Below are 22,051 nucleotides of genomic sequence, written 5' to 3'. Positions count from 1 at the left end.
GATTAGCAGTGGTTGGGAGAAGAGAAGAAAGAAAGCCGTGATTTGAGCTGAAGGGCAGAAGAGTTCCAGATCACTGGGAAGCTTGCAGTTGCACTGGGATAGCTTTGTACAGACACAAGACAGAATCCCTCACTGACCGATTTCTACCTCTCAGCCAGAGCCAAGAGGACAAGAAGTCATGGGTGGCACATGCCTGCAGCTCTTTGGATTCCTCTCAAGTTTTATCGGCTGGATTGGGGTGGTAGTAGCTGCCACCACTAATGACTGGGTGCTGACCTGCGACTACAGCATCAATACCTGTAGGAAGCTGGATGAGGTGGGGTCCAGAGGGCTGTGGGCTGACTGTGTTATCGCTATAGGACTCTATCACTGCAAGCCACTGGCTGACATCCTTACTTTGCCTGGTGAGACCCACAACTTTCACTTACTATGCCAGTTTGAGGTGATTTTGTATTAGGTATTTCTAAAAATGTAGCTGTACAATTAATTCTCAAGGAAAAAATATTAGCCACATTCTAGCAGTAGTACTGCTTTTGAAGCACAATGCTCTGACAGTCATTGACTGTTGGAGGTATGAGCTAAACCTGGAGGACATCAATCTGGAAATGTCTGGACCAATCTATTTCTGTCTATTCTACCCCCCCCCCCCCCATAAAATAGGAGCTATTATTCACATACCCCAGGCTACATGTGTAGCAATACCTTAAAACTAAAAATTAAATGGTCTATTAGAGAAGAAATCATGGGTAAAAACTGACAAATTTCTCCTTTATGTCCCTGTGTGCACCATTTTTCTTGGTTACTGTATGCAGTTAGCTTAGTGTAATTCCCTTCATCTAGTCACTGCTGCTCTGTCGTGAGTCTTAAAACAATGTAGCAGAAGTCACTTCTTCTCTTTGTAATTAAATTAGCTTTAATCAGTCTGCTTGGACCCCTGGGTCATTGGTATAAGATATCAAACTTGAAAAAAGACGAAAATCTTGATGTGAAAATATGGCTTGACTTTGCCTAGGACAACTTCTATAGAAACTCACAGCTTTTAGCTGCTGAATTTTTAAATTCAATTTTTTTGAATAAATAAAAAAGAATTAGAGTTTTTGAACCATAACTCACAAGAAAATTCGAATCATGAAAAAAATTCAAATCCAAACATTGATAAATCACCCACCTTGATTTTTGCAATTTAACTTTTTACATTTACATGTGTTTTCATCAGGTGTAGTTGTGCTAAAGCGCAAAAACATCAAAAATATGCAAATTTATCAAAAGTGCCAATGCATTTTTAACCAGGTCCAGGAAGTTGAACTATTATAATAAGATAAAGATACAGGAGCTCTATGTAAACATTTTGGAACATTGTGCTTAAAATAGCATATTTGTGAATATGTGATATTAACACAACAAGATATGTCTAACATTTGGACACACATTTTGGTACAGGTGTAGGACCTGTTATACAGGATGCTCAGGACCCACACTTTCCGGACAAAGGGTCTTTATGTAATTTGGAGCTTTATGCTTTGTCTACTAAAAATCATTCGAACATTAAATTAAACCAAATCCAATAGGATTATTTTTCCTCCAATAAGGATTAATTATATCTTAGTTGGGATCAAGTACAAGATACTGTTTTATTATTACAGAGAAAAAGGAAATAAAAAAAAAAATGAATTATTTGATGAAAATAGAGTCTATGGAAGATGGCCTTCCCATAATTCAGAGCTTTCTGGATAACAGGTTTCCAGTTAAGTAATCCCATGCCAGTAGTCAGATGAGGAGGATGCCTGCACTTAGTCATTATGTCCCATTGTTTAATAAGTGATTAACTGTATTGAAAAGTGTCTTAAAATTATATTTTCTTTCACTGGGCAAATAAAAGTGTATGGGTCCTTAGGGTCAGACTGTGCTGACTGTACAGTCCTATGGAAAAGCCCATTGGCACCTTGAAATCTCTCTTTGCTGAATACTGTGTGGCAAGGTAACTTCTTCTTCTTCTTTCAGCAGTCTGTTGTTGGGTAAATGGAAATACAAATGTGCTACAACAAGCAGCTGTATTGTCATTTATTATGTACAAATATACTACCCATATCACTACGTCTAACAAATAGTCAAGCAGGTTTCCAGAAATAACATCAGGCTGTCTGGATATAAAAGTACAGAGCATGTTATGGATAAATAGGTTGCTGTGTTATAATCTTAACTCGACATGCTGAATATTGCTACAGTCGCTCATTCTCTTCACCATCCCCAGTATATCAGCCTCTGCCTTCTCTGCCTCCAGTTCCTCTTCATTCCTCATATTCATTAACATTTGCAATCTTTAGCTTTAATTTGTCAAATTCAAAGTCCACCGAACCTAACACAGTGCTATAACACAGTCAGAATAAAATTGAATATGGAACAGAGTGCCAGATACCCTAATTCACATGGGCAATGTTGCAAACAGAAAAAAATAATAATAATACAAATTTTCATTTCACAGTGTAATATTCTTCATTAGAATTGTTATTGCATTGTGAATTTTAATTGCACATTTCAATCTTTTTAAGGCATGCTTGAAGGTGGCATAATATTTTGGAGCAAACAACATCTTTTTCATTAAGAAGTTTTATTACATATACTGCGCACTGTTGCAAACTATAAAATTCACAGACTTTCTTTGACTGTTGTAAGTGGTCGCTTCACAGTTTCCGTGTTTGAAAAAGCTGTATTAAATTCATGCAAAGGCAATATTGTTTGCACAGAGGCATACATTTTCACACTGAGAATATTTTTTTTATTACATTACCCCCCTATTTTGTATTATGCCCACTGCCAAGTGATGCTGGCACACAGTGGAAAATGCGATGCTCTAAAGTGTCAGAGAAGGTTTCATTTGTCATGTATGTCATGTATGAAAAGCAAAGAGTTGACAAAAGCCTTACCAATTAGCAAAGGCACCTCTAATTTTTTAAACAATTTCTCTATAATACTCTTCTATATGATTTGCATAGATACTAAATTACTAGTTAAAAAGGGGACCGTGCTTTAATCAACCCCCTTTGTTTTGTATGTTTATAGCTAATTTGTCTGGATCAGTTGCACTTCCATTGTACAGGTATCGGACCCCTTATCCGGAAACCCATTACCCAGAAAGTTCAGAATTACGGAAAGGCTATCTCCCATAGACTCCATTATAGGCAAACAATTCTCATTTTTAAAAATGATTCCCTTTTTTCTCTGTAATAATAAAACAGTACTTTGTACTTGATCCCAACTAAGATATAATTAATCCTTATTGGAGGCAAAACAATCCTGTTGGGTTTAATTACTGTTTAAATAATGTTTTCAGCAGGCTTTAGGTAGGAGATCCGAATTACGGAAAGACCCCTTATCCAGAAAACCCCAGGTCCCAAGCATTCTGGATAATGGGTCCCATACCTGTACTTATATATTTTTCTTAGCCTTGATGTGCTCCCATAACCCCCATCTCCATTTTGTGCATAATAAAATACAGTATTGTGTACTGTGAATGGGAGAGGTTTAGGCCTTTGACCAGGGACATTAGGAGAAGAAAAAGAAAAAAAAGCAGGAAAAAAAAGAAAAGCAAATTAGAAATGGAGAGATGTTTACAACTGATTTTTACTGGAATGTAATATTTGGTACATAAGGAATACTGGTAATTATTTTTTTATGGGTCTGTATAACAGAAAGCGCCTAGTTTACAACCAACTGACGCTATTCCTCTCTGACATAAATTGGATCCTGGATCCCCTACAATCTGGTTTTAGACAACAACACTCCACCGAAACTGCTCTAACCCAACTAACAAATGACCTCCTATCGGCTAAAGCCAAAAAACACTACTCGCTACTAATACTTCTCTGTGGATCACCCTCTTCTCCTCCAGACTCCACTCTCTTGGCCTTCGTGATACTGCCTTATCCTGGTTTTCATCTTATCTATCAGATCGATCCTTCGGTGTCTCTTACAATGGAGCATCATCTTCTCCCTTGCCTCTTTCTGTTGGGGTTCCTCAAGGCTCTATCCTGGGCCCCTTACTATTTTCTCTCTATACCTCCTCACTTGGCAAATTAATCAATTCTTTTGGCTTTCAGTACCACCTCTATGCTGATGATACTCAGATCTATCTTTCCTCTCCTAATCTCAACCCAGAGCTTCTAACTCGTGTCTCTTCCTGCCTGTCCGCTATCTCCACTTGGATGTCCCAACGTTACCTTAAACTAAACCTCTCTAAGACTGAATTGGTTCTCTTTCCCCCCATCTAACACCCATATTGTTCCCAAGGCATCTATAAAGGTTAACAATTCTACCATCACCCCATCTCCCCAAGCCCGGTGCCTTGGGGTTACCCTCGATTCTGCCCTGTCCTTCACTCCTCATATCCAGTCACTTATCAATTCATGTCACTTTCACCTAAGAAATATTTCCAAAATACGATCAGTTATCACCCAAGATGCTGCCAAAATTCTTATTCACTCTCTTATAATATCCCGCCTGGACTACTGTAACTCCCTATTAATTGGCCCCTCCAAAGAGTCCATAATGAATACTGCTGCCAGGCTCATACACCTCTCCAACCGCTCCTCTTCTGCCATGCCGCTCTGCCAATCTCTGCACTGGCTTCCCCTACCATCCAGGATAAAATTCAAACTAATGACTCTCACATTTAAAGCAGTTCATAACTCTGCCCCACCCTACATCTCTGAACTCATATCTAGGTACCATCCAACCCGCTTGTTACGCTCCTCTACTGACCTGCTCCTCAACTCCTCTCTCATTCCCTCCTCACACGCTCGTATTCAAGACTTTGCAAGGGCTGCCCCCCTTCTCTGGAATTCGCTCCCACAAACTGTCAGACTTTCTCCCAATCTCTCTGCCTTCAAGAGATCTCTAAAAACACATTTATTTAGAGAAACTTACCCTAATCTACTTTAACATAACCTCAGTGTGCTGCTAAAAGCAATACCCTGTGCCACACCTCTCACAACTCTGTTATGCCCATTCCCACACCTTGTGTCTCAACCCTTTCTCCTTGTAAATTGTAAGCTCTTTTGGGCAGGGCTCTTTTCACCTCTTGTATCGGTTATTGATTGCTTTTGTACAGCGCTGCGAAACTTCACCCACCCAATCCCTGTGCAGCTTTACTGGGACTAAAACGTCAGCGACAAATGAGCAGTAAGGAAGGCTGTGTAGGTGAAAGAACCTGCAGGCACCAGAGCTCCCACCCTCCCTTCCCAAGTCTGCAGCTCACTGACAGCAGGGGGCCCCCGACTAATCCACGTCAGTGCAGCACTGCCTTTCTCCTAGTTACCCTACCCATCTACTGTTCTACAGTTCTAATGTGCCAATTCCTCCTCCTGGTGCCATTTACAGCAGTCAGGATTTTATCTCTCCTCCCTCACTCCTGTGTGCCAGTCTAAGTGCCATTCTCTCTCCCTCTCTTAGGAGTACAAATCCCAGACCTTTTACCTCTTTCCCTATGCCTCATTCTCTTGAACCCCAAGTGCCAATAGCAACCCAGCCTATCACTCTGATACACCATTATCTCATTACAGTGCGCCAGTCTCAGTAGGTTTCCACTCTCCCTGTGTGCCACCTGCACCGCCTATTTGTCGATTTTAGCTCTTTTTCTCCTCTCCCTATGTGTCACTCTCATCCAAGCACCATGCCTCAGTTACTGCCCTTTTCATCATTCCATTTGCCATTTTCAATTCTTAACCCCACCCTCTCTTCTGTTCCTGCCCATATGTCAGTGTCTGTCTCCATCCCCCATGTAATGCTGGCCATATCAGGCTTGCTTATCCCTACAATGCTAGGAGGCCAGTCAGCAAAAGACGAGTGGAACCCAAACAGCTGTGATAGCAGCCAGTACCACTAGTGGTCGCTCTTTGCACATTTATTAAAAACGTCATCTTACATTGGAGAGAGCTTGGCTGGAAAACGGTTTATTTGGCATTCTGTTTGCGTTGGGTGCGGTGCAGTACAGTACCAGCTAAACCAGAACCATTTGCTCAGTACGAACAACAGGCACAAACCAACACAGCAGTAACTTTCTATCACAATACAACTAAACCCCATGTAGTTCCACTGGACACCCCTCCCTTTTAGCTACAGCAAAAACTCCTTTGCTGCTTTCGCCGCTGCTATAACTGCCTTAACTAAGGCTCCCAGTAATAATGTGTCTCAGTCGCACACTCGCAGTAGCCCAGCAGCTGCCATCAGGATTTGCGCCTATGGTGTGAGACTGCGCCATGAATAAACTTATCCCGCTGCACTTTATGAACAGCGGCATCCAGCGCAGGCAGCTCTCTGATTGGCTGGGAGTGGTTTTGGCGTCCCTGCTGCCAGGGGTGGGTGGGAGAAGAGGAGAGGGGGCGAGTGCTGGTATGCAGTGAGGGAACAGACGTACCAAACGTACCTACAGGAGCTCCCTGCCTGCCAGCCGCTCTGTGCCAGCCAGGTGCCAGTGACACGCCTCCATCTCCTTGCCAGGGGCACAGGTAGCAATGGGTGGCACATGCCTGCAGTTCTTTGGCTTCATCTCAAGTGTTATCGGCTGGATTGGGGTGGTAGTGGCCACCACCACTAATGACTGGGTGCTGACCTGCGACTACAGCATCAATACCTGTAGGAAGCTGGATGAGCTGGGATCCAGAGGGCTGTGGGCAGACTGTGTCATCTCTGTAGGACTCTATCACTGCAAGCCACTGGCTGACATCCTTGCACTGCCTGGTGAGACCCACAACTTTCCCTTTACTCTCCCTGGGAACTAGGAACAGAGGCTTGTGTCCAGCTTACAGACAGGCAGACTCTGGCATAGAATGGGTGGCTCCATGTGTAACTCTAACTTTGTAATGATAGCTGGGAATAGTGACTAAAGGGGAATACATTTGCATTCTGCGCACTGTAAATAAGTTGTTATCAAGACTATGGGATTTAATTGCTTACTGTCCAAGGGTGCTATGTGGTTTCACTGGGATAAAGTGACGCAGGGTTTGAGCAGATTGAATGGTGTAGCCCCAAGGTTACAGATTACAGAAGGGATTTAACTCTCTAGGCTCTAGAGGGCCAGATCATGCACTGGGGCTATTGCTGTACTGTTAGAATATTTGGCATAGTTAGGAACATCTGGAAAAGTGTCCCTGGGTGAGTGAGCCGTGTAGCCATTACAAGTGCGTAGAACTTGGCTATTTGGACTGTTAGTAAGAACCTCCCAGAACAGCGTGGCCTTCATTCTGTTATTATGTGTGATTCACTTTGCTCATCACTAGATCTTTTTGTTTGGAAGTTAAAATAACATGTTTTTCTACTGCCGTGGAAGTTCTTTTTTGCTTTAAATTAATTAAAGCAAGAATAAAAAGAAACCACATTTTAAAAGAACATTATTAAAAATTAGTTAGTAAGACTGTGTTGTAACCAGCCATTAATCTTTCTTATATTCTGTAGCCAGATATTATTTTTGCTTGATACAAAGAAATATTTACTAAGTGCCCAGGAGGAGTGACGAGTGTGTGAAGATGGATATATCAATAGATAGATGTAGATAGTACCCAGTTACAGAACATATCATGTATTATATTGCCCGTGCTGTTTCTCTGCAGGGATGCGACCTGTTATCCAGGGTTTTCTGGATAGAGGATCTTCAGTAATATATCTCCATACTTTGTCTATTAAAAGATAATTTATATATGAAATAAACCCAATTGGATTGTTTTGCCTCCTGTAAGGATTAATTATACAGTAGAACCCCAGTAGGGACCAGAAAAAAATGGTGCAAAATCTGGGAAACGTAAAATCAGGGAAGTTTATTATGTGTTATACAGAAGTGGGGCCACAAAACAATGGTGTAAAATGCAGGAAAACTTAAAATCAGGGTATGTAAAATCGAGGTTTCACTGTACAATGTACTGTTTTGTTATTACAGACAAAAAGGAAATCATTGAAAAAAAAATAGAATTATGGATATGGGACATGTTATCCAGAATGCTTGGGAACTGGGGGTTTCTTATTATCAATTAACCCAATAGGATTTTTTTGGATTAAATATATCTTAGTTAGGCGCAAGTAAAAGGTATCATTTTATTATTACAGAGAAAAATTAAAAGAATTCTATGTGAGATTACCTTCCAGAATATGAAGCTTTCTGGATAACAGATCCCATATCTTTATTTGCTTACAATGGAGTCTGACCTTTTCATAATTAGTAACTTTCTGGATAACAGTATTCTGGATAACAGATACACATTAGTACATAATATATTATTCCTTTTTTCCAGTTGAATTGAGGTCTGACATCAGAGTGGGCACTTGGGAATGCTGTATTGTGCCCTGATTAGGTCAGGGAGCATGGAGAGCTCTGATTTTTTTCTCTTTCTTTAAAAAATACCTGGGCTCAGGCCTGGCATCCAATATCTGTACCTTGGTGGTCACAGTTTTTGTTCTGAAAAAACTTTTCTCTTCCAGTTCATATTTGCTTTTTCAGTTCATACCTTTGCTGACATCACACCAGGAGATTTGGCAGTGTTTTGTAGATGAAGCTTCTATTCTGCCTATGGACAGTTTCAAAAGCCACACATTTAGCTTGAACAGTTGACAGTTGGGTGTGACATATTTGTGGATTCACAGTTGTCCACATTCTAAAATTATTAAAGATAATTTAAATTTATTTTTTTTTGCGGCAACTATTGCAAAAATAAATTGCAACTATAAAATGCTGAAAAAATCCCTGTGAAATTAGTTTTAATGGCAATTTAAACCTCATATGCTTTGCTTCTTGGTACGTACCCTTATGCAGTTCTCAACAGGTACATACAGGTCCTTTTGGGGCCAGGGCAGGCTTTTGCCAAGTGTCAATAACAATCAGAAGATAGTGGCAGTTATAGTCCTGTACAGTTAAATGTTATTATTGTATCAACTTTGATCTTGGCCCATAAAGCAGATTTATCAAGTGGGTGAGTTCAGGCTGTTGATATAGAATAAAAAAGCAGTATTAAAAGTACCCTTGAGGCTACCAATAGCGCTGGTATAGCATCTAAATGGTAATAGCAACGTAAGTATTGTTTAATTGCCCATTAAATACATTTCCACATAGCTCTGCAATCTATATTTTACATCTTTCATTTAAGGAATATGTCGGTTTCCCTAGCATGACTGTTTAATAGGAGGCCAGAGTTCATTGCCTCTGATTTATGCACTTGCCCCTTTATATGGGGACTCAGGCTTCCTGCATCTCCAAGGATCGCCTCAGTTTTCACTTGTTTTGATATTTTTCCAGGTTTCAACTAGACTAGCACAGAACAGATATTCCTAAACAACATTACACTCCTTTACATTTTATTTACTGTGGATGCCTCATAGGGATAAAGAAGTCAGGAACAGTAAGTTGGGGCAAATGATTACTAGTAGGATTTACAGATTTATGAATACAGTTAGGATTAAGAACAAGCTTTGGATATAAGGCCAGAATCATTAAGAAGCCATGTTTACTGGCCAGTGGATGCAGTGAGAATTATATTCAACTATGGCCTGTTCTGCAGTTTCCAAGAACTTAAGATCGTAATCCCGTTATAGGTTATATCAGGCAGAACATATCATTTGGAAAGGCTGGAAAAGCCTTATGGTTGGGACCACTTTAGGCAAGGGATACAGTACTCTCCTGACTATTCTGTATGATGTATTATATGATACAATATGATGAGTGAATCTACCCAAGGGTGGCCTGCTTTAATAATAATCAAATATTTTGGTCAAAATATCATGTCAGATATGAATCAGATAAACAAGGCATCCATACTAGGCATGTAAAATGGTTATCAGATTAGTGGTATGAGTCAATTTGTCTGGAGCCTTGATGAAGATTTTTGTCTTTATATTTAGAAGTAAGTTGCATCTTTCTTAGTTAGGCCTTTATAAATTCAGCCCCGCCACACACACATACTGTGTTGGACAAGATTATATAGTTAGGTTTGGATATTGGTTGGTTCGGGGATTGAGCAGCTTTTAAAAATGTATCTGCCTATGCACCATGTTGGCCAGATCATACTTTTTGCATGAACAAATGGAAAAAAAAGCCATGTGTGGTCTCTCTGGACTACTGTCCATTGTTTGGCCCATGGGCTGATCAATTGGACACTGTACCATATCTTATTCTTTCAAAAGGCTGTGTGTATGGGGCAGGTGTATCTTGTTAAAAGGACAATAAAAGTAAAATATCTTGTCACAGCATTTTTAATGCTTTTTTCATTTACACTTGTGTTCCTGGAAGTGGTCATTTAAAATAACACCTCCCCAACATCCATATGACCTGCTTTACTGACATATACTGCTATTTCCTCAGTCAGATACCCACTGGGCCTTCTATATTCCTAGGCCTACATCTGTATCAGTACTTCTGCTTCTACTAGTAGCAGTTTAATTATGTTCAAATACTAGCTGTTTCTGTATCAGTCCTGGTGATCTTGCACACAGTGTTTACTGGGTTTTTTGTGGGGATTCAGGGAAGCTAAATAGAAAATAAAAGACAGTGTTAATGACACCTTTCATCAGCTCAGCAGACATAAAGGCTAATTCCGCTGATCTTTCTGTAGTTTCAGTGCCTATCCAGCTCCCATGCTTATTAAGCTGATTGCCATTTATGCCTGCTTACAAATGAAGTTAAGTGGATGGCACTAGATTTCCTGTCGTACACGCCATGAGCGGAAATGCCCCATCAACAGGCATTGACCTTTCATTTCCTGGGGAGTGGCCGGCAATTCTTTTGATTTTATTTCCCATGAAGCCAAAGTCATAGGACACCATTCCGAAACCTCTTGTTGCCTGTAAACCATTAATTGCCTCTGTTTCCAGAGATTGTATGAAAAAATGTAAGCTTGATTAACAATCTAGAAAGTAATGTCAGTTCCATTCTGTAGGACTCTAGTCTCTGCACAAACATGTTTGTTCAATAACATATTATTTTAGGAAAATCCATAGAAACTTTGTCCGCACAAATGTAGCATAACTTGCCTACTGATATTGGTTGCAAGTGTCTCCAAAAGAGTATGTGAGAGAATGGTATCAAGCTTAACTCACTTTCCCCATTACACCAAAGATGCAGCATGCAATGGGTGCAAGTACCACCTTTTACTGGAAAAAGTAGCTGTTAGGTAGGTTTTATTTTAACTTAAAGATTGAATGTGATGGACACATATTTTGTTCAGCTTCATCTACTTAATGTTTCCATTATCACCTTACACCTTACACCTAGCTTCTTCCTAAAAATATTTTCTTCACCAGGTTAGTACATGAGTAGGCAGCAGTTGGACAGAAGGCAGAAAGGCATCTTTTTCAGAATTTCTGAGCAATCCAGTCTTTCTTCCCTTAGCCTAAAAGTGGACTAGTGCAAAATATTCAAGTGTGTGGGCAATTGCACATAATCTGTGCAACAATCAATTACATCATATAAAATTTGGCCGTGTGTACTAAATTTACTTTCTAGTTGTGTAGGTAATGAGGTTGACTCTGCACACAATATATATAATATTGTGAAAAGTAGTTTTAAATAAATTATTTTACGTTATGCTTATGTGGGGGATACATTGCCTGTTCATTTCTAATTAATTCATTCCCTGGATTCTAGGAATGCTGGGTCAGAATAAGAGCCATCCTTCAGACTTGCTAACTTTAACTACACTATTGTAATACTTGTGGCTGGTTTAGGGCAGTGGCTCCTCACAGATAACAAAGAGCCCAATAATAGCACATTATACATTGCAGGACACTGGAATCACTGTATTTAAACCTTTCTAAATTCTCAACATGCCTATTACTGTGTCCTTCAATTTAAGGGTCCTGTGTGCCCATAAAATGGAACAGAAGAGATTAAGAGGCTTTGCTGATACAAAGTATACACAAAAAATTCTAAACTACATAAATATATAAAATGTGAAAGAATATAACAGATGCTTATTTTTTCTAAGTTGACACCATTGCGCACCGTTCAGGGATGGCCTGTATACATTGCATTGTGGGGCTTTGAAGCTGGGCCGTGGTGTCTATGCAGGTGTGTTGGCTGATGTGAGATGATGTATTCTAATGCTTATCATGCAATAAAATGTATCCTGTTGCTGTTGACAGCTCACATCCAGGCAGCCCGTGCCCTGATGATAACAAGCTCCTTCCTGGGGCTTCCAGCAGTGTTCCTGCTTCTCTCCGCCATGCCCTTTATTCGAATGGGCCATGACCCTGGCACGGAGAAACACAAGCGATTTCGCCTGGGAGGAATACTCGTCGTCATATTAGGTAAGACAAAAAAGAAACCGCTTTATTATATGATAATATTATATAGTTACTATTTTTCATGAGTATCCTGGACACTGGATAATAAAGTGAAGATAATGAAGTCATGTTTTACCATGTGTAACTTTCAGGGTCATTTCCTAGGTAGCTAATGCTGTATCAAGCATAGGCAAGGTCTAGTGGGTCAGACGCTGTGCATATACAGCTGTTGGGTTTGAAATTTAGAAGTAGCTGAAGAGCCAAAGATTAGAGATGTAGCGAACTGTTCGCCGGCGAACAAATTCGCGCGAACATCGGGTGTTCGCGAACGCGTATGTTCGCGAACTTTCAGCGTATGTTCACAGTTTGGGTTCGCGCGGCGTTTTCCGCCGCGTTTTTTATTGTCGCAAAAGTCACACATGGTGTTTTTCCACAAATCCCGTTTTCATGGTGTTTAGCGCGACATAGCAAAAAAGCCGCGTATTTTCGCTAGAATAGCTTGCGTTTTATGCGCAACGCTGTGCCAACAAAGTATTTTTCAGATACGTTTTTGCCCTTGATCCCCCTCCTGCATGCCACTGTCCAGGTTGTGGCACCCTTTAAACAACTTTAAAATCAGTTTTCTGGCCAGAAATGGCTTTTCTAGGTTTTAAAGTTCGCCTTCCCTATGAAGTCTATGGGGTTCGCAAAGTTCGCAAATATTCGCGGGTTTTGGCGTAAGTTCGCGAACATGTTCGCAAATTTATTTTTTTAGGTTCGCTACATCCCTACCAAAGATATGTTGTTGCTGCTATAGATCAACAGTTATCAGAGTTCTGTCTTTACAAACTGCATCTAGTATAGGTGACCAGATCACTTGAAAATTCAGGGACACTCATAAATACATTTTACAGGGCAGCATTGATTGCATTTTAATTAAATCAGTTCAGCCCTGCTGGCTGTATTTTCTAGACTTGTCCCTGGATTTTCAAGTGATTTGGTCACCCTTAATCTAGTAGGACAGTGTCAAGGACTCTTGAACAGTCCCGTCTTTGAGTGATCTGCTGGTTGCTTTGGAGCAGGGCCAGCATTCGGGGGGTTTGGCTGCGAGATTGCACATAGTGTCATAAGGAATGGAGGCACAGTGCATAGTTAGGAGCACAGTTACAGAGGCTGTGTATTAAGGTATCTTCTTTGGTGCAAAAAACACTTGTGCCAAACCATGTGTGCAATTAACCAAACAATGCTCTGCTGGAATTCTGGAAAAAACACTGCATTGCAAGACAAATCAGTTTTTAAGCTTTGTACATTTCAGTTATGTTTATATACAAACCTTCTGTCTGACTCCTTAGTTCTGTAAATGCACATTGGTTTTGCACTGACTGTGCTTACTACATTAAACCAAGACAAATTATTTTAATCACTTTATTAGATTATTATTAGATCACAGCAGCCAGACAGGTGGGGGCCACACAGAGGGGGGTGTGGGCTGCCAGTTGGACAGCACTGCCTTAAGTTTATTAAAAATAATTTAAAGATTTATCAAACCGAATAGGATCGTTTTGGCTCCAATAAGGATTAATTATAGCTAAATAACCATCAAATACAAGGTACTATTTTATTATTACAGAGAAAAATGAAATCATTTTTTAAAAATTAGAATTATTTGCTTGTAATGGAGTCTTTCTGTTATTTGAAACTTTCTGAATAATGGGTTTCTGGATAACCGATTCCATACCTGTATTCATGTAACACATATTTTCAGCAATGTAGCAGACATATACACTGTCACACTGGATAGCGTGGTGTTTTTAATAAATTGCCACTTTTCATCTTGTTGGTGTCATGTCACAATGGCGCAATGTGCAAAAGTAGTACATAAACCTTTCCAGTTAGAAAGCTAGCATACAGTATCATACAATAGTATCTTTCCATCTAGTGCATGCACACAGCCTGATATGAAATAATACTTAGTTTACTGTATATTTAACACATGAATATGGGTAGAGGAAAGATGCTTACATTCTGTGTGGTACCATCTGTGACTATACAGGTCAAACACACCAAATACTTGGCCTAAATGCACAAAGTCTCCTCTAAATTTTTTAACAGAATTAGGAGATTTGGAATAGATTGTATAAATATTGGAATTTCCCAAAGTTTGGTAGAATTGTAGAAACTATTGTGAGAATGCGAAATGCAGGAAATTCCAGTTATTGAATCAGTAAGCTAATCATTGATTCAAATCCCATCCCATCCCAGATTGTGCACTTGCTATGTATTAATTCCCTATAGATAGGTATTTGCTTCCATAAGGTGGGCTACAATTTATTTGTTCTTCCACTTCAGCTTATTCTTCTTCTTCTTAGCGCCCCCCCCATTTTCTAAACGATACTCCTCCTACAGTTTTATGGGTACAACACCCAAACTCCCCACACTTCTTTGCCCTATAGCGGAGCAGGTTGCTTGTGCTTTTCTAATTGATCCCACCCCCCGTCTTTTTGTGGCGCCGCTCCGAACGCCTCAATTTTTTCATTGACTTTGACAGGGAAGATTTTCAAACTGCTGACACTCTTACAGCTTTGAAGCTACATCCCCCAAACTTAAATGAAACAACAATATTTGTTTGATGACCCAATGTGAGAGGAGCCAACAACAGCCAATCAAATTGCACCCATTGACTTTAATGGGAAATCTTAACACTTACAGCTTTGAGGCTACACTCATCAAACTTGATTCACATAGTCATGGGGTCATCCTGAATGAAAATGGATGCCCATAAGTGGGTGGAGCTACAAACAGCAAATCAGATTTTACCTTTTGACTTTCAATAGGGAAATTCAACCTGCTGCCATTCTCACAGTATTCATACCAGGGTCCCCAAACTCTTTACAGTTGGTCACTAGGGGACTGCAATTTTAGGTTTGAAGTGGGTGGAGCCACTAACAGCCAATCAGATTTAATCTATTGATTTTTTTTTTTTTTGGTTTACATTTAAAATGCTGCCATTCTTATACTATTTATGTCAGGGTCCCAAAACTTTGGGTTAGTCACTGAGTGACAATAACTCAAGGTTTGAAAAAAATTGGATCCATAGACAGCCAATCATATTGATTTCATTGATTTTAATGGGGAAATTTAAATTGCTGCCATTCTCACACATTTAACGTAAGTGTCCCCAAACATGTCACAGTTGGCCACTGGGGGAGGGTAAATGGTTAGAAAAAGTTTGTAGAGCCACCAACAGCCAATCAGATTTCACCAATTGAATATCATTGGTTTATATTTATACTGCCTTTCTCATACTATTTATGCCAGGGTTCCCAAACTTTGCAGTCACTGGGTGACTATGTAGTCAAGGTTAGAAAAAGTGGCAGAGCCACCAACAGCCAATCACATTTCTTTAATTGATTTCAGAGGGGAAATTTTAACTGCTGCCATTTTCACACGTTTAATGTCAGTATCCCCAAACCTTTCATAGATTGTCACCGGGGGACTAAGGTTAAAGGTTAAATTTCATTGGTTTATATTTAAACTGATGCCATTATTATTGTTATTATTATCATTAATATTTAAAAATTAATGCTAGGGTTTTTAAACTTTGCAAAGTTAGTCACTGAGTATTTCAAAGTTCAAAAAGAAGGCTTTCCATTGAAGAATTTAGGATTACATGTGAAAATATAGCAGTTGGTCTCCTTTTGGTGAAGCTAAGCATCCACAGATCATTATTTTGCACTCTTATTTACTTCCTGTCACAGGAAGGTGGCTTAACCATTAGATGACTTCCCTTCCCAGTAAGGTAGCTAGCTGTGGATTCATATTTTCCACATTATCTAATTTATACATGATGTTTGTATATTTATGTTTCTGTGAGTTCTTCCCACAGTCAAATACTGTAAACCCTCGTAGGTCAATTGATAAAACTGACCCTGCTGTGTGTGTGGGGGTGAAATTAGATTGTGAACTATACTGCACATAAAGTAAGGACCTGTTTACTAACAGGTTCATGCTACAAACTCTTTCTGTATTCATTATACAACACATGGCAATAATTCAATGGTAACATATGCCACTCAAGCTTGCAATCTCACCGTTGGAAATAACCTATTACTTTGACAGTACTTCCAGTATTAATTCTGCATATTGATGTTTCCTTGTTTCTAAATAGTAAAAAATATTTGATTATAAACTTTGTGGTCCGGGCTGATTGATCAGAAGAAGGAAGAAGCCCTCAAGGCATCCATTAAAGTATCATTCAGTGCTCACAGATGATTCTTTCACATTTTCATTTTTCTGACAAACCTATGCGGCACCATCTGCCATGTGCACCGAGACATCTACTAGTTCTAGCCCTATTCTTTTATGTATTGTCAATTAGTCAATAATATTATATATGCCCAACTAGTTTGTGTGTGAATATATGAATATATGTATATATATATATATATATATATACAGTGGTGTGAAAAACTATTTGCCCCCTTCCTGATTTCTTATTCTTTTGCATGTTTGTCACACTTAAATGTTTCTGATCATCAAACACATTTAACTATTAGTCAAAGATAACACAAGTAAACACAAAATGCAGTTTTTAAATGAGGGTTTTTATTATTTAGGGAGAAAAAAAATCCAAACCTACATGGCCCTGTGTGAAAAAGTAATTGCCCCCTGAACCTAATAACTGGTTGGGCCACCCTTAGCAGCAATAACTGCAATCAAGCGTTTGCGATAACTTGCAACGAGTCCTTTACAGCGCTCTGGAGGAGTTTTGGCCCACTCATCTTTGCAGAATTGTTGTAATTCAGCTTTATTTGAGGGTTTTCTAGCATGAACCGCCTTTTTAAGGTCATGCCACAACATCTCAATAGGATTTAGGTCAGGACTTTGACTAAGCCACTCCAAAGTCTTCATTTTGTTTTTCTTCAGCCATTCAGAGGTGGATTTGCTGGTGTGTTTTGGGTCATTGTCCTGCTGCAGCACCCAAGATCGCTTCAGCTTGAGTTGACGAACAGATGGCCAGACATTCTCCTTCAGGATTTTTTGGTAGACAGTAGAATTCATGGTTCCATCTATCACAGCAAGCCTTCCAGGTCCTGAAGCAGCAAAACAACCCCAGACCATCACACTACCACCACCATATTTTACTGTTGGTATGATGTTCTTTTTCTGAAATGCTGTGTTACTTTTACGCCAGATGTAACAGGACATGCACCTTCCAAAAAGTTCAACTTTTGTCTCGTCGATCCACAAGGTATTTTCCCAAAAGTCTTGGCAATCATTGAGATGTTTTTTAGCAAAATTGAGACGAGCCATAATGTTCTTTTTGCTTAAAAGCGGTTTGCGCCTTGGAAATCTGCCATGCAGGCCGTTTTTGCCCAATCTCATTCTTATGGTGGAGTCATGAGCACTGACCTTAATTGAGGCAAGTGAGGCCTGCAGTTCTTTAGATGTTGTCCTGGGGTCTTTTGTGGCCTCTCGGATGAGTTGTCTCTGCGCTCTTGGGGTAATTTTGGTCGGCCGGCCACTCCTGGGAAGGTTCACCACTGTTCCATGTTTTTGCCATTTGTGGATAATGGCTCTCACTGTGGTTCGCTGGAGTCCCAAAGCTTTAGAAATGGCTTTATAACCTTTACCAGACTGATAGATCTCAATTACTTGTGTTCTCATTTGTTCCTGAATTTCTTTGGATCTTGGCATGATGTCTAGCTTTTGAGGTGCTTTTGGTCTACTTCTCTGTGTCAGGTAGCTCCTATTTAAGTGATTTCTTGATTGAAACAGGTGTGGCAGTAATCAGGCCTGGGGGTGACTACAGAAATTGATATTGAAATTGATAAACCACAGTTAAGTTATTTTTTAACAAGGGGGGCAATTACTTTTTCACACAGGGCCATGTAGATTTGGAGTTTTTTTTCTCCCTTAATAACGTGAACCTTCATTTAAAAACTGCATTTTGTGTTCAATTATGTTATCTTTGACTAATAGTTAACGGTTTTTGATGAGCAGAAACATTTAAGTGTGACAAACATGCAAAAGAATAAGAAATCAGGAAGGGGGCAAATAGTTTTTCACACCACTGTATATACATACACACAGAAAATAAATATATATATATATATATTTTTTTTAGCCACCTATTTACTTGCATGATAACCGCCATATAAATAAATAAATCTCACAATATAACAGGTATGTGACATGGGGATGTTTGTCCACAAGGAGCTCATTATATAAAATTTTAAAAGTTTGCACCATGTGTGGTAAGCCTCGGTATGCAAGCAAAGTTTTTGCTACTGGTCTAGTCTAGCTACTGAAATTAACCAGTCAGTATTTACACATGTTAAAAACAAACATCTGATTGGTTGCTATGCATTACTACTGTAGACATGGACAAACTTTATGGCTTTTATTACCTTAACCCTTAGAATGTCTTTTAATACATTTTTAATACATTACTCTGATAATATTTCCCAGAAGTATCTATGGGAAAAACAATGGTTGACTTGTAGACAAAACATTAACTGAAGTGGGAGAAGATCAACAGTTAACACATTTTCCCTGCACTTTGTCACTCTTCCTGAGGAAAAATCTTAGTTACAGAAATCCACGTGAGGCAGCTGTTGAAGTTAACCTAAGATTACTTTAATGCATTTGGAGAGACACCAGTGGCTGCCAAGGACTTTTATGTCAGTCTGTAATATTAATAGAGGTTGCTGCAAGAAAATCAATCGTTAATCTTGACAGAAAGTTCACTTGATGGAAAAACCACCCAGAAGAAAAAAATGTGCCAAAATGTTATCTCACAGTTTCCAAGTAGTTATGTATGTATTGGCACATATTTCTATGGTGGCACTGTTGACTATGGTGGCACTGGGACCCACAAAGGTCCCTATGGGGGACCGAAACGTTGAGCAAAATAAGCCTTTGGAGAGTGACTCAGCAAAGCCTGATGTGATGTTCTTCTGCATTGTCTATAGATTTATCTTTATATTTAAAGGAGAACTACACCCCCCCCTGGTATAAAAGTCCCCTTAACTGGCCTGCATAGACCCCCCCTTCACCTCTTCTTTCTCGCATAGTCTATAACTTTAAAAGCTGGCCCTGTAGAAAAACCCAACCTAAAAGAGCAGAGCAGCTCAGCAGTGTACCGGGGCACCATCTTCCGTTCAATAGAAAATGCTTCGGGTCTTACCGCGATACGGACCCTGTTTGAGCCTGAGCAGTTGGGGCTAGCCGGGAATCAGCTTTTTAGGTATCTTATCTGCCTGTGTATAGGCACCACAGACGGTCCTCCCCGACCAACATTTGGCTTGAAATTGGGCAGATCTCGATCGAGCAGGTTTGATTTTTCGGTCGGATCGGGGATTGCATCAGCTCGTTGATGTGGTCCCAGATCCGATGGTGCCTATGCCCACCATAATTCCATGACTTTTGCAGTTGCTAGGGAAAACTGTGCCTTTAGAGGTGGTGGTAGCACAGACATTATGCTCTTTAATGTGAACACTTGTTTTGAATACAGTGTTGTCCCCAACCTGAAATCTATCCTGTGCAAATTTGCTCTGAAAAACATCACTGAAGATCAATCTTAGTAGTCATCATGGCTGATATTTGCATTAAGTATTGAGCCTTAGGTAGGAGTGATTAATTATTTCAATATATCACAATAGTTTCTGCCTCATATTTAGGCTGCTTTGTTTCAATCTAGTGCAATTTATCAGCTGCACACATTAGATTCATCATGGTGAGCTGAGGAGGCAGGGGAGTAATATCCTCTGTAATGTAAAAGAGTGATTCATCCTTGAGTCATCAGGCTCCGCAGCGGAACCGATACACTTTCATTTGGTGTGTATGACCCTCATAACGTGAACTTAACCGCTTCACTGCAAGACAGAAGCATTCTCTTTTGCAGATTTGTTCTTCCGGCTAAGGAACTGCATTGTACTGCTTGGAATTTATTGTCTGGCCAGATAAAAATGCTTTAAGAACCTTCTCCTATGTATCAGTTATCCTACATTAAAGACAGCTACACTCCAGGGCAAAGCTCTAATTTCTTCCCAAATGTATTTTCTGCTAACTGACTCAGGGGTTACCACATGCTCATTCATAATACCATTGCTACTGGAAGAAAGAATGTTTTTGGGGGACCTTGGAAGCAGTCTGTCCTCACTGGTTCCTTGCCTGCCCACTGCACACTGCCATCACAGGTTCTGCTATATAGTATGGCATTTTTTATTTCTCCCACATTTCCAGCATAATTGCTGCATAGGGAGTTGATGAGCCAAAATAGCCTGCAATTTCACATCCACTTGTTTGCAAATTGAGTGCAAGCCACTGCTGAGAGTGGTGATTGCGACACTTCCAGTGTGCAGTGTTAAAACAACATGAGCGTTTGATTCCTTTTTTTCACAAATCTGCTGTTCATGTTGATGCTGACCTTACCACGTGTAACATTTATGTCCATTAGCCCTTAAATAGGGTAACTACAGTGCACAAGCAAAGCAGCAGGAACAGAATGGAATCAACAGATGGCTGGAAATTTACCCTTCCCTCTCTAGTCAGGGCGGGATGAGACATTTCCACCTCTCACTTGTGCTTTGTTTTGATGACATAGATGAGGTACATCTGGTTTAATTTAGGTGCCAAAACAATGAGCAATCATGAGCTAATAATGGAACATAAGCAGAAATCTATACTAGTGACATAGGGGCACGTTTCTTTAGCTCTTTGTGTTAATGATGTAATATTGAAGTTGAAGGACCTCCCTCCCATAGTTCATGAACTTTGTGCCTGAGGCATTGGTTGATGCAGTGAGAGCCGAGGAAGTGAACTAGAAGGCCACGGTTAGCGTTCCATTTATATAAAAAGGTGAAATCCAGCTAAAGATTCCCAATGCCATCCTAGCAACAGTTAGGAAAGTATTTTGACACATTTATTAAATACTTTTGGGCTTTTTAAAATGTGTAAAGGTGTAAAGCAGTGATCTCCAACCAGTGGCTCAGGGGCAACATGTTGCTCACCAACCCCTTGGATGTTGCTCTCAGTGCCCCCAAACCAGGTAGTTATTTTTGAATTCCTGACCTGGTGGTAAATTTAGTTTGAATAAAAACAAATGGAAAACCAAATAAAGCCTCCTGTAAGCTGATAGTGTGCATAGAGGCTGCCTAATAGCCAATCATAGCCCTTATTTGGCACCTCCATGAACTTTTATGATGCTTGTGTTGCTCTCCAAGTCTTTTTACACTTGACTGTGGCTCACGAGTAAGAAAGGTTGGGGATCCCTGGTGTAAAGAATAGTCCTAGGAGTATAGCAAGACAGGCCGTCAGCAAGGTCACAGTAGCAAACCACATTAAGAAAAAGGAAATTACCTACTATATGTAACCCCTAACTAAGTTTGCCCAGGAGCAGTAACCCAAAGCAACCAATGAAATGTTTGCTTTCAAAGAGGTGAGCTGTAAATTCTACCTTCTAATACTGTAGGTTGGTATCAGTTACTGCAGCAAACTTAGTGCCTTGTATTACATAGCCCTGATTTGGCTACCAGCTAGTAAAAAACAGGTTACACTATTTCTTGTTGCAGAGGCATAGACAAATTTTCAGGGTGGTATTAAATAATATTTAATAATAATATTAAGTAATATTACTTAAAAGAGGTTGGAATTCCAACAAAAAATGTTGCATTTGCCTTTACCTCCACCACAATAAACAGGATAAACCTTTTCTACTACCAAATGAGTAAACGTCTGTTCTTTACATAAAGCCAGCCATACATGCACTGATATTATTGTATGAAACCTCGTTTTGTGCGATATTCGTTGC

The 22,051-nt window shown here is 39.8% G+C and overlaps 1 protein-coding gene across 2 annotated transcripts in view; it reads left to right on the top strand.

Annotated features, from left to right (window-relative positions):
* The window catches only part of cldn11 (claudin 11 (oligodendrocyte transmembrane protein)), a 31,815-nt gene continuing 9,764 nt past the window's right edge, over positions 1 to 22,051 (top strand). Inside the window, exons 1-2 of one of the 2 annotated variants that reach the window (XM_002931547.5) lie at positions 1 to 404; positions 12,118 to 12,282. In XM_002931547.5, the coding sequence (XP_002931593.1) occupies positions 179 to 404; positions 12,118 to 12,282 (391 nt within the window). In that variant the 5' untranslated portion in view covers positions 1 to 178. Of the gene's footprint in view, positions 405 to 6,377; positions 6,736 to 12,117; positions 12,283 to 22,051 lie in introns of those variants that run through there. The other variant, XM_002931548.4, reaches the window with a different exon arrangement.

Source organism: Xenopus tropicalis, chromosome 5, assembly GCF_000004195.4.
Source record: "Xenopus tropicalis strain Nigerian chromosome 5, UCB_Xtro_10.0, whole genome shotgun sequence".
NCBI classification, from domain to species: Eukaryota; Metazoa; Chordata; class Amphibia; order Anura; family Pipidae; genus Xenopus; species Xenopus tropicalis.
Note: the sequence above shows the minus strand (reverse complement) of the source record. Positions and strands in the feature narration are given on the sequence as shown.